Source organism: Camelus dromedarius, chromosome 21, assembly GCF_036321535.1.
Source record: "Camelus dromedarius isolate mCamDro1 chromosome 21, mCamDro1.pat, whole genome shotgun sequence".
In the NCBI taxonomy this organism is placed as follows: Eukaryota; Metazoa; Chordata; class Mammalia; order Artiodactyla; family Camelidae; genus Camelus; species Camelus dromedarius.
The window spans coordinates 8,235,664-8,248,993 of NC_087456.1; the positions used below are offsets into that span (position 1 = coordinate 8,235,664).

The 13,330-nt window shown below is 50.9% G+C and overlaps 1 protein-coding gene across 1 annotated transcript; it reads right to left on the minus strand.

The window, feature by feature from the left end:
- Positions 1-1,210: 1,210 nt before the first annotated feature.
- FCAMR (Fc alpha and mu receptor) lies at positions 1,211-13,071 on the minus strand. The gene is made up of 6 exons (XM_064477130.1): positions 12,555-13,071; positions 10,038-10,098; positions 5,441-5,779; positions 3,725-4,481; positions 2,969-3,087; positions 1,211-2,322 (listed from the first exon to the last, which is right to left on the minus strand). Coding segments are annotated over exons 1-6 (1,317 nt in total). The 5' UTR covers positions 12,594-13,071; the 3' UTR covers positions 1,211-2,320.
- Positions 13,072-13,330: the final 259 nt, after the last annotated feature.

Here is a 13,330-nt window from a genome sequence, read left to right on the forward strand (position 1 = left end):
GAGATTTGATGAACGCAGTCTTGTGAGGTTGCTTCACCAAAACACAATAGCCCCAAATCCAGAGAAACGCTGATAATATCCCTGCCCTTCCAGGACTATTCACAATGCACCTTGGTGTATTAGAGTGCTCACAAAATCCTGCACAAAACCTGTTTGTTGTCTAACCCACATTTCCCAAACTTCTCTGGTCTACAAAACCTTTTTCTCGGGACGCGTCTTAACAGTCCTCAGAAGCTAGTGTTCTGTGATGCCCCTGGAACACACTAGGTAGGTGGAATGACCCAACACAGGCTGGGATCTCCCCAATCCCTGCTCTGATGAGCTGAGTGACCGTGGCTGAATTATACACCTGTAGGGCCTGCTTCCTCATTGGCTGGATGGGATAACCATGGCTGTCCTCTCTCTCTTACAGGCGGTTCAGGCAGGTCACTGAGATCGTGTGCACGACAAGGGTCAGGAGCTAGGACTCTGGGGTCCTTGACTGTTGATGATGAGTTTTGCTCCGATACCTTGTTTAGCAAAGGCGGAGTGGGGAAGGCACGAGGTCAAGGTTGTGAATTCCCTTTTCTAGCCCTCCCTCTGCTATTCCTAACTGGGTTAATTGAGGGACTTCCAACAAGTCACTTTCCCCATGGGGCCTGAGTTCCTTCACCCTGGGCTACCGGTTTTAGACTGGTTAATCTCTGAGGGTCTCCTAGCTCTGAAATTCTGTGCTTCCGTTTGGTTCTGGCAGGCAACTTCCCTACTCACCCCAGCAGCTCTTTCTCTCCTGAACCTTGCAGACCGCATCGCGTTGATTGGACCGGAGCGCGTCTGCGGTCAGCCCCAGCTACGAGGAGGTAGCTAAAGAAGGATTTCTGGTGCTGCTGACAGCTTAGGAGGCAGGGCTGAGCCTTCTGGGAATGTCTACCTGACGATTCGTGACTTGATAGGCTAGCTTTTCCAGGCTTGCCTTCTCTTCTCTCCCATTGCTCAAGGGCTGCTCTGTCCAAACATGCAGTTCAGACAGCCCGTTGACAGATCCAGCAAAACAAAAGCATAGATGTGGGTCCTGAAAAGACAGTGGGCCTAAGACTGGAGCAAAATTCCCCCAACAGGCATGAGGTAAACTGACGATGAAGCAGAATCCACATCAAATTCCTCTTTGCCACCTTCTCTCTTATCTGCCCCTCTGACCACAGCCATTTTCCAGCTTCATCAATGGTCCTTGATATCACGGATTTATTTATTTTTCTTTGATAGCACAGATTTATAAGCAGTTGAATAAGAGGAGCTTTATGAAGAAGATGCAGACCTACTGAAAATCCCTCCTCTTCCATGAATTTAGGAAAATCCCAGAAAATCTTGACTGGGTCAAAAGATTGACAGTGTGATAAGTATGGGGCCAAATGGGGAGGGATGAATTAGGGACAAGTGTTCTTCCCTTTTTTAGGGGGGAGCAGGGAGTAGGTAATTAGGTTTATTTATTTATTTATTTAATGGAGGGACTGGGGATTGAACCCAGGACCTAGTGCATGCTAAGCATGCGCTCTGCCACTGAGCTAGACCCTCCCCTTTGCCAGTGCTCTTCTTTTTGGTCCCTATATTGGGACCTATGGGGTCATCTAGGAGACTCCAAAATCCCAAAAGGGATTCAGAGCCTCTTTGTGGGCAGGGTCATTTCAGTCACAAATATTTATTGGAGGCCCTATGGAGTTGAAGTTCTCTGGGGACACAGTGAGCTGGATAAAACACAGTTACTGCCCTAAAAACTTAGAATCTACCTGTAAAGAATATAATTCAGTGTGTGCAGCAGGCTGAGCGTGAACAGATGTCAGAAAGTCGGGTGGCGGGGGACCTACCAAGGGCTAGGAGTGATGGCTGACAGGAAGCCTCTCATATTTTCAAAATTCCAGGAATGGAAATTGCACTTTTCCAGGTTCACTGACCTCCACCAGTAATTAACAAATCCTTTCTTGCAGGCTTCTTGGAGTCACACCGTCACCTTTGGCTGTGGAAGATGCTCGGCCCAGTGATGGTCAGGCTTTGCTTCCCCAGATGGGGTCCCAGCTCCCCCAACTTCCCTTCGTACAGGCGGGGGAAGGAGAAGAGGCTGGGGTCATGGTGTTTGGTCCTGGTCTTCCTTCTACAGTGACTGAGGAGCTCATCCTTCTACTCCTTGGGGTCCAGGGTCCCTCTCTGGGGCAGTCAGGCTGCATGGAGATGGGGAGGGTCATCCTGGAGCAGCTTCCTTCCCACCTGGGCCAGCAGGTCGGGCTGGATGCTCAGCTCTGGGGACTGTGTCATCTGAATCAAGGCGACCTTCGATGACTTCTTTATCTCCTGAGTTGCACAGACACAGAGGACACTGTGAGGGCCCTGGGTGCTGAATTCAATTTCCTGAGAATCCCCTGCTCCCACCACAAGTCTTCAAGAACTTCCTGACACAGAAAACTTGGAACTGAGATCCACCAGGATTGGGCCAGGCCTTCAGGGCCCTGGGTCTAATAATCTTAGCCCCTTCCACTTGCTCCCAGAACATCTCACCCTTCCTTCACCAGGTCTAAACACCATGGAACACTCCCTTTAGGAGTGTGTAAACCTGGGCCCGTTGCTGTAAGAGACTTTCAGCTGGGCCGTGCAGAAAGGGCAAAAGTAGTTTGGTTCCACATCTGGGCCCTGCACTCCTGCTGCCTGCAGCCAGGGCTGCTTGTGTAGTTCATACACCTATGGTTGACCACTTCTTGCCATCCTCCGAAGAACTTCTCCTTAAGCTCTGGGATGCCACTGAGACCTAAATGCGTGGATGCTTTTCTCATCTGATTGATAAAGAAACCAAGGAAGGCCCAGCTCGACAAAATGGCTCAGACTAACATTTCTACATCTAGGAGTCCTGGCACCAAGTCTGACCCCACCCAGACCTAAGAGTGTCAGGTGGAAACAAGCACTCCCCTCCCCAGCCTTGGGGGCGACTTTCAACTCCACTCACAGTTCCTCTTTCTCTGGAGCTTCCTTTGCAACAGAACAAGAGCCGCCAGTGTCAGCAGGAACAGCATGGTGGAGGGTGGAGCCAGGACCCGAGAGATGCTTGTCCCTTCCAGAGACACACTGGAGCGGAAGTAGCAGGAGTGGGGATGGGAAAGCACAGGAGAGGGGACGTTGGAGCTGGGCAGGGGTCTGAAGACCCTTCAGCCCTCGTCTCTCATTCTACAGGGGAGAAGCAAGCCGGCTGTCCTCACTCCCATGGAGTGCTGGCTACAGAGCTGGGACCAGACCCCTGTCTTCAGGGTCCCAGGCCCTGCCTCCTTTTCCCTACTCCACTGCCTGTGCATGGGCCCCACTGATGGGCCACCATGCAAAAGAGAACTGAGTGAGGTCAGGGAATCTAAGCTTGGCACTGGGCTCTGCCACAATCTTTCCTTGTGGTTCACTGAGTCACCTCCCCTGCTGGAGCTTTGTTTCCTGATCTTAAAAAAAAAAAAAAGTTCCAAAGGTCCCACCTAAATATTCTGTTATTTTATTGTTGAGATTTTTCCTTGAAAACCACATGAAAATACCCAGATGGCATTCTCCCAGCAAGGACCCTTGAATGAGGGAGGATTCTGACTTTGCATCCCTTGCTTTTTTACTGTCTTGTAGTTACAAAAGGGAGAGGAGAGAGCAGATGGAGAGGGGCACATGGGTCAGCTCACTGAAGGGGCCTGGAAAGGGATGGGGCAACCAAGAGGGGGTCCTTGGGGTTTACCTCTTCATGGAGGGGTCCTTGCCTGGGGGCCTGAGGGGCCCTGCTGCCAGGGCCTGGCTCGGCGTTGCTTGGGGACCACCATCTCCAGCAGGGTTGTCTAGGTCCCCTGCGCCGCTTCCCTCGGCAGAGGCCATCTCCGTGCTGGTCGGCCCCGAGGTCCACACAACTGCAGCTGGTGTAGTTCCTTCAATGGAGCCCAGGGCTTGTGGCTTAGAAACCAACGTTTCATCGTGGAGGGTTGTCCACATCCATTTTTCTAAGACCCAGTTTGACGGCCTAATGGTCCCTATGACCTTCCCAGCTGTGTGCAGGGCCGTACTGACCCTCTGTGTTTCCCCTCTTTGCCCATCCGCCCCAGTCGTTGTCGCCCTCTCTCTTCTGCTGGCCCTGGTCCTGTTTGCGTCTGAGCTTCTGGTACCCCACACCTGAGCAGCTTCTGTAGTAGTGGACACACTTTTGATTGTTGAAGCTGGACTCAATGGAGTGGGGACCGTTGCCCAGATGGGACCCCCTACCTGGCCGCCTGTCCCTGGAGCTATGGTCGCAGTTGCTTCTGGGGTTTGCCTTCCCTTAGCTAAAGCCGTTGTTTTGCTAGTGTCTAGAGTCAGAGCAACACTGTCCCATCCTGTCCCCTGTCTTTCTATAGTCTGGATGGTTCCTGGTGTCCATCTGTTGGCTGCTGGTGATGCTGTTCCAGAGGACCCCATGTTGGGCTCACCAGCAGCCAGAGTGGCTGTGGGGATGGTTCTGGAAAGACCTGTGTGAACAGCAAAGGAAAACCAAATGAGAAAGCTATCCGGGTTGCCTATAGGACTTAGCAATGATGCCAGTCTTGAGGTCTTTACTATGTGGAATGGGACCTCACTGAGCAATGCAATCTTTGGCCAATACGTTGGACAAAATAAAAAATTGGGAAAACCAGATTTATCCTCCACTCTGTTGCAAATATTGACACTTTATGTTCCTATCTCCTTCTTTTATGCCCACATGCTCTCTCTCCACTTGCCCCAGGACCCCATGCTGTCCCCTTTCCCAGAAGCCCACAGCCAACCATGAATTTCTCTTCAAATAAGAAAAAAAAGAATTTTAGTTGCATTAGAGCGGGCAGTCACAGCACATGGTTAGATTGCAACAACTAGCCAAACAAGCCCACCCTCCGGTGCTCTCGTGCCTGCCCGCACCATCTCTCTGGCAGACTGGCCTTTCACAGCCTGGATGCCCTGCGTGTCTTCACACTCTGGGCACCTGACTGGGGACCATCTCTGTGGTACTGGCCACCCAGGGCGTGGACCTGGTAGCTGTCGGATGTCTGCTGAGGAGCTCAGTCTCAGGAAGAGCCCAGTCCTCGTTCTTCTGTCCTGCCCATCTTACCTGCCCTGCAGGTCTGAACAGACATCATGACCATAAGAAGCCACATTATGCAATTCACCACCTTCATGGAACTCTCTTCAAATATATATGCCTCAGCGTTTGGAGGGAATTGGGTAGAACAGCTTACGTGCATTCAGCAGGGAGGTCTTCCCTAACACCTATCTTCCCTCTGAAGAGGGTTTCCTTCTGAAATGAAAGCCTACATATTAAAACCCTTTCCCTTCCCCAGCTTGTCATCATCACTTCCTTCGTGTTTAAAGCCCCCTCGGACCTCAGTGTCTTCTGTTGCCCCCCACCCCCAGCATTCATTTCACCAAACTTGCCCCGCCGGCCAGCAGCCCATACCTGCAGAGACGGTCAGGTTCATGCTGAAGAACAGCATGTCGTTTGAGTTTCCAATGCCACAGCGGTAGCGCCCCACATCCTCTGGGGACAGCTGGGACAGCCTCACCACAAAAAAGCCTTTTTGCGGGAAGTCTGTTAGAGACACGCGGCCGCGGTAGCGCCGCTGAGTGTAGTGGTTGGTGGAAACGACAGTGTGGCAGAGCCATGGCCGGGGGCTCAGGCGGCACCAGTACTTCCTCTGGTGGCTGTTGATGAGCAAGGGGGCGTAACGGCACTGGATGGTGACAGATCCCCCAAGCTCCCCAGACACCAGCCTCGGGCCCTTCAACGCATTTGCAGCTGCAGGCAGAGGAGAAAAAAATAAAGTCCAAGGGGAAGGAACACTGAATTTGTCACTGTTTGGGGAGATCTGAGCTCCAAACTTGGCCAGAATTAAGGGGCAGTTCAGAAAATAACCTCTGTGAAAGTGAAGCTAAAAAGAATCAATACAGACCTTGTTGTATAATTTTTTTATATCTAGTAGTTAGTATCTGCAAATCCCAGACTCCCAATTTATCCCTCCCCACCCCTTTCCCCCTCTGTTAACCACAGGTTTGTTTTCTGTCTGTGGGTCTACCGTATAGCACAGAGAACTATATTCAATACCTTGTAATAGCCTATAATGAAACAGAATATGAAAAGGAATATATATATATATCTGAATCACTATGCTGTATGCCAGAAATTAACACATTGTAAATTGACTATACTTTAATAATAAAAACAAAGAATCAATATAGAAATGTCAGAGTTTAGACATTAGGTCAGGAGTAGCCCCAAGATATGGACAGAGCTGTGTCCAAGTTCCCATCAGAGAGATGGGAGAATAATATTACCCACTACTTAGCTAACCACTGTTTAGCTTCTCATGTGCCAGGGGATTTTGTGCACGTATGTCCAGAGCCTGGGCTCATTCCACTGGGCTCCCATGCAGATGTTTAAAAAGCTGCCCTCTGCACCTGTGAGAGGGCCAGGGCAACCTCTGATGGAAGGGCTGTGGTTTGTTTGCATGGAATGTAAAAGAGAGATGTGAAATAATAAAAACAGATGAGTGCTTTTTCTGCTGAAAGGAGACAGTGCCCGGAGGTACAAGAATCCTGGTCTGCTTGGTGGGTACATCCCCAGACCAGCGCTTGCGGAGATGTTCATTCTGGCCACTTTTTTCTAGAAATGGAAACAAGCAAGTGCCACCGTCAAGGCACAGAAAAGCAGTATTGTGACTTTGCCTGCTTTGGTAGTAGGCTTAAATCACAGTCGAAGCACAGTATATGGCCCTTTTACTGAATACCTTAAATTTGACCGGATGCAAGCAGAGACACAGTTTATTCTCTCTCTCACTGCGTCTTCAAACTCCCTCTGTGGACTCCTCGGCTCCTTGATGAAATCTCAGGCATAATTTCAAGAACAGTAGCTTTCCAGTCCAATGACTGTTGCATCTCCAATCTCTTACCCAGTTCAAGCCTTTTCCTTTCTCCCAGCTATGCTCGGAGGCCTGGTGTGGAAGCGGGGGGCAGGTCGGGGTCTCTTGCTCCATTCGGCCCCTTCCTCTACTCAGAAGTGCTGTTTGGATCCCCTCTAGGATTGAGTGAGGAGGGAAGGGGAGAGGCGTGTGTGGGCAGTTGTGATTGTCTTGTGCTGCTCAGGGCACAGCCGACGTCCTGAGCTGAGTCCTCTCTTGCCTCCCAGGTCCCCTCTCCTGCTGGCCTCCTCCATCACCACCAACCCTATGACTTTGGGCCACACTCCTCTCTGGAGGGTCCTCTTGGTGGAGGTCCCAGGCCAGCTCCTTTCTGTGGGACCCACATGTGGCCCTAGGAAGCACAGCTTTGTCCTGCTGTCAGGAGAGACCTGGGACACATGGCAAGCTCACTGAGTGTCTTCCTAGAAGTTCCTTCTCTTACTTGGCTTCAAGTGGGGGGAGGGGGAGGTGATCACTCTTGTTCTCCAGGGGCAGGTGGCAGAGAGCATGACACACTGACCGCTCTCCAAAACAGCTCTCCTGCTCTCCGACGGCTCTTCAGGTGACTCCGTGCCGGGCTCTCGCCGGAACAACCAGCTTCGCCATCTCTCTCAACATCTTGCTTTTGAATGTGGGTGCCTGACATCTATCAGTTTGTTCTATGTCTTTAGCACCTCTGAACCTGAGAAAGTTCAAGCCTGTTGCCAGGACTGGCTACATAATCTGCAGGGCCCTGGGACAAAATACAAATGCAGGACCCGATGTTCAAAAGCTGTTCAGGATCTCACTATGGCAATAACAGAGCATTAAACCGAGCACCTTCTCCAAGGGGCCCCATGTGACTGCACGGGGAACATGCCCAGAACGCTGGCCCTGCCTGTTGCTTTTGTCTTAAAGTCTCATCATAGGAAGAGTCAAAGCCACAAATGTTATGGATAAATCAGTAATCACTGTAGGTTTAATTAAATGACCCACGACAAGGATGCCACTATTGATAGAGTTAAATGGCAACTTACTGTTAAAAAGCAAAAATATTTATAATTACCAACAAGAAACCATCTCAGGATGACAGTGATGGTGCCCCATTAAAGGGTTCACACCCCAGATTTCAGGAATCTGTGTGTGATTTACACGTGGTTTGGGCGGGAGGATTAATGCACCCTATTTGTCAGCAGGACAGACAGTTCCGACTTTGCAACTGAAAGCTGATTAGGGATTGCAACTCTCGCAAAGAACATTTTCTTTCTTTTATTAATACCAAATTGCACTTACCCTCAAGAACTCATTTGGGGGATGAGTAGCTCTTACTTGTATGTAATTAAGGTTTTTGGAATTTTCTACTAGGTATCTAGGAGAATTAAAGAAAGGCTGGCATTTTAGGACCAGTGATGTTCCCCTCAAAGGGTCCCTTCGGTGATGGTGGTGCCCCTATTCTCCTTCACCAGTCACCTCCCGGCTGTTGTCCATTGTATGGCTCCAATCAGATTGGGCCTGCCTCGGGGGGACTGGAGCCTGACTTGGTCAGAGAAGTGCAAAGGGCCTGCGGTAGGAGCAGGGAGAGCAGAGGTTGCCCCTGAGATGGAGCGCTCCTCCCACCAGCAGAGGTGGGAGGAAGGTGTCCGTGTTTCCCTGGGGAGAGAGCCAGCCTGCAGCCATCTGAGATGGGGTCTTTTGCCTGGAGGGGCCAAAGCAGAACCTGGGGCACAGAGAGGAAATGAGCCATCAGGGGGCCATCTAAGGGTCCACAAAGAAACTCAACAGAGGAAGAGTGAGCCCTAGACCCCCCGCCAGGCCAGAGAGCTCCAGATCATCCCATCAAGTGAGACCTGCCTGCCTCCTGCCTCTGCTCCCTCCCGCCCGCTGTGACCCTGCGGGGATCCCAAATGCCGGCTGCTTCCACCTGGAGGAGAAAGAGCGGGGGAGGGGAGAAGGCGGCCCTACACCCCTTCGTGCCTTCCTGACTGCAGACCTAGGCTGGCGAGGGGGGCATATCTTTGAATGAAGATTAAACTGCTAACTAAAATATTTAGCTGGACACTTAACATGATCAAATTTAGAACCTTAAAGGAACTAAGTTAGGACTATCACCTGTACTTTAGAAGAAAAATCGTGAGCTTGCCTGACTTTTCATTTAGGAGCAGGGAAACCTACTCTTACTGAAATATTTTAAAGGGAGCCATGGAGATTCAGACAAAGAGGTGGTGTGATTATATCACAAAGAGCTCTTGCTCAAATATTAGCTACTTTTGATTCATTACAATTTTGATTTGTTTATAAGCCAAACACAATGTGTTTTTTGGGGGTATTATAACATTTATTCATTCATTTTTGTTTTCTTTCAGCAATTACATTTGTTAGAGCATCTACTTGGGGCTACGTTCTAGGTACCAGACACTCTAGACATACACTCACTATATTCCTCAATGGCTCCCCATTACCATCAAAATAAAACCAGACACCACAACACAGAGAGGGGGCCATTGGTCACGTGGGCCTGATCATCACACCAGCCTGCCAGGACCTATAGGGCAGGGATCCTGTCTTCCATTCATCTGTCCCTAGTGCCTGGCACATGTTAGGTCCTCCATAAGTGTGTGCTGACCAAATATGTAAATGTGTAGATGTGATTCACATTCACGCATCTGGTTTCTTTGCAGAATCTACACTCTTTTAAGGAGAGCAGTGTCTTCATCTTTATGTCCCCAGTATTGTGCCTGGCACTTGGTGTTTTTAGAATGAGCGGTAATAAAGCAGGGCTACCTCTGTCTATTGTATGCCCGGGAACCCATATCTTGCAAATGCAGCCAACTTTCAGTTATCAACTTGAATGAAAGACAGCAGGGACATATCATAACTGAATATTCCAGAAGTTGTCAAGTCAGGCATATGCCCTCTCATGTAAGCTCTTGCCTCCCTCCGTCCTTCTGGGCCCAGATTGATCACTCCCCAGATCCACGGCCTGGCCTTGGATCCCAGGGGAGCAAGCCATGGGGATACCCAAACTACAGAGGGGGTGCTGGGTGCCACTGAGATGCCCGCCAGGCACGTCTGCAGCCCGGAATGTGCGAGTTCTGAATCTGGGCTGAGTTTGGGTCTCACCCTGCAGCAGGCACAGCATGAGGAGGACGGGCGTTTTCCATCCTGCCCTCTGGTTGGTGACCTGCAAAAAAACACCTGGTGAAGAGGCCTGAGGGGAGGCGAGTTCTCTCAGCTGGGTGGGCAGCCCCAGGGGTCCAGGCGAGCCTCTTCTCCCTCTGGGATCTCAGTTTGCTCGGTGCTGGGACTGGACCAGCTCCATCTAAGAGCAGGACAGAAACTGCCCTCTGAGAGAAGCTCCATCCTCCCACTCGCTCCCCAGGCACCCCACTCCCCGCCCCGTCCAGCAGTAGCATGCACATTTGGCTGGGGTCATCGCCACAAAGGCTAGAACGTCCCCTACTCTGGAGGTTTCTGCGTGCAGAGGGGTGCAACACCCTCTATGGGATACCAGCCCTTGCACCCACTTGCTGGCATGGAGCTCTGGTTTTGGGGGTGCGTCGTGCAGTGGAAAGACTCCAAGCTTCAAGTTTAAACCTTAGCTGGAATTGAGGAACCTTAGAAAGACTACTCAGCCTTGGCGATTGCCTTCCTCTCCAGGGTAATGGGAGACTCTGTTGGGGCTGTTGTGCCGCCCAGATGAGATGGTTGAGCGACAGTGGGCCTGGGTCAGAGTTGCTCACTTCCCCCCTCTCTCCTCACCCCTTCTCTTTTGCAAAAGGAGAATTGCTTCCTTCAAGGGGAGCTTTCTGTCTCACTGGCAGTGTGCCTCCAGCCACTGACAGGAGTTAAAAATTAACTCTCAGGCCAGCAGTTGCCTGCCCGAGGGTCCTATTCTGATTCTTCTCCACAGCTTCTAGGAAGCCCTTTCTGGCCCCCAGGCCACGCTGCTCCTCCCGCTGCTCCGGTCTCTCCCACGGGCCTGGGCAGCTCCTAGAGGGTAGGGCTTTGAGCCTCCAGGCTCTGAAAAGAATCCAGCTCTGTGCAGGTGCCCAACGTGCTGCTATTGTGAATGAGAACCGCCCACTATTTTGACAGATACCTTACTGACCACTACTTAGAGGCCTTTTGTGGCTTGCTGATTAATAACCTTTAACGAAAAAGAATAAGAAAACGAATATATGTACATATAAGCATGACTGGGACATTATACTGTACACTAGAAATTGACACGTTGTAACTGACTATACTTCAATTAAAAAATTTTTAAAAGATTAAAAAGAAAAGACAGGAATTGTACGCTACACTTCTTTTGTAGTCTCCAGGGGGATTTCATGGAGGCTTTTTGAGTGATTAAAAATCTGTTCCTTGAATCTATCTACAGTCCATGGTTCTGGGGACCTATAGATTTTTTTCTAAAGAAAGCAAACTTAAGTTAGCTGGGGTTTTTTCCTTCCTACACTAACACATATCTCACAGAGGTTAAGAACAGGCTCTGACGGTCAGTGGTCAGATTTGGAAAAGCCCAGGGCTCCTCTGCCTCCGGTGCCCTCTTCTTTTTAGCATCTCCCCTGCCTTGGGATTGTCATGGCAGCCTGAGGCCTTCCCTGCCTTCCAGAGCTGCTGGCTTCCTGCCCTCACCTGGAGAGCCTGGAGGTTCTCCGGGGTGTGCCTGCCCCTTATCTGTTGTTTGATTAATGTTCACCAAGTCCGGGCTAATTCTGAGGCTGCTGCCCGCGTTCCCCGAGGGTAAGCTTTTCTAAAGCTCGAAGTACTGATGTAGCCCATGCTGGGGCCAAAGTCCCTCGGCCACACCACCCAGTTCCTCTGAAGTCTGCACAAGTGAGTGCTGCTATCTCGGCTTCAGGAGCAAAAGCCGCCTCTGAGGGGCAATGAGGAAGCACAGGGTGTGAGATAAAATGCCTCCAAGGAGTTATCAGCCTTGATTGGAGGCGGCAAGGATAACAGTCAACGGAAAGTCTCCAAGTCACCCACCTGTCAATGACCTTCAGAAAAACCTCTCTCCAGAAGACCGGGAGCCCCATCTCAGTAGCTTGGGGCCATGGGTCTCTGTTACCTTGCACAGCATTTAAGAGTACGAGGCCACATTGGGCGACTCTCTTGTCCCTCAGTCCTGCCTGGGAGGGATTGACCCCATCCATCTCCAGCCAAGACTGGAGTACGACTCCCCAGATCCCTAGTGCCCACCCCCAGCCCTGAGCCCCACTTCTCTTCTCTTATCCCCCACCCCTGGGGTGGCACACGAGAAAGGAAGGAGCCAGTGTGCTGCAGAGGGAGAAGCACAGAACCAGGATTCAGGAGGTTCCGTGTTGCCCGTGACCTTGGGCAATGCATCTTTCCTCTCCACTGCAACACAAGAGCCATGCTTCCTTCTCCTTCTAATGTGGCTCTAAAGCATTCAGGGGCCTGTTAAAGAGTCATGCACTCTGGTGGGAGAGAGTAGGGAGGGAGGAAGGAGATGCTGGCCTAAACTCCAGAATCCTCCCCTGGGTCCCCCCAGGAGCCAGGCCAGCTCTTCTCTGGGAAGGGCACTCGGGCACATGCTGGACAGTTCCTGCTGCCAATCAGGGTCCACATTCGGAGACAAGCCCCAGCCTCCGGGAGAAAGCTTCACCTCACCTTTTGTTCTCCAGGCTTAGTTGGGGCTTTTCCATCCATCTTAGTCCAGAAAGAAAATCCACTTGGACTTTTCTTTTTCCCTTTTTTGAGATGCTGGTGATTGGATGTCTTCTAGTTTCTTTTCTTTAAACCTTGAGACTGGGTCGGCAGACAGGGGTTAGCACTGGAAGATGGATGTATGGGGAGTAGCCCTGCCACTCACGGCTCCACAACTCCCATCAAGTCACTTCACGCTGGACCTTGGTTTTTACTTCTTAGAAGAAGGAGCCCTGTCCTGGTCTCTTGTTCTCACTGTCACTTATTCCTACAGAACTTTTCCAGAGGTGGTGACAGTAGATCTGAGGAAAACACACTGACCCACATCCTTCGACCTCTCATTGCCCCTGCAGCCCAGGGTCCCAGCTTTTCAGGATGCCCCAGCTCAGCCGGCCCACTCGGGGTAAGTGATGTAACAACGTGGGCAGGAGAGAAAATTCAGGAGAGGAATTCCCCTGCTGTCTGGCTGGCAGCTGCTGCCTCCAAGCTGACCTGGCCCCTTCAACTCCCAGGGGGAGGCAGTTTGAGTCCCCAACTCCAGCCGCATGCCTGGTGGTTAACAACTCATGCCCTGGACAAAGCACATGATGGTAAATGAGATGATCTCCATGGAGAGGGAACACTGACAAGTGTGGCTTATCCAGAAGGATGACACACTTCAAAAATACCCCAATATTTCCCTTGGGAAAATATTTCATGAGTTGCTTTTTTTAATCCCTGTAGAAGATGTGATCTGCCTG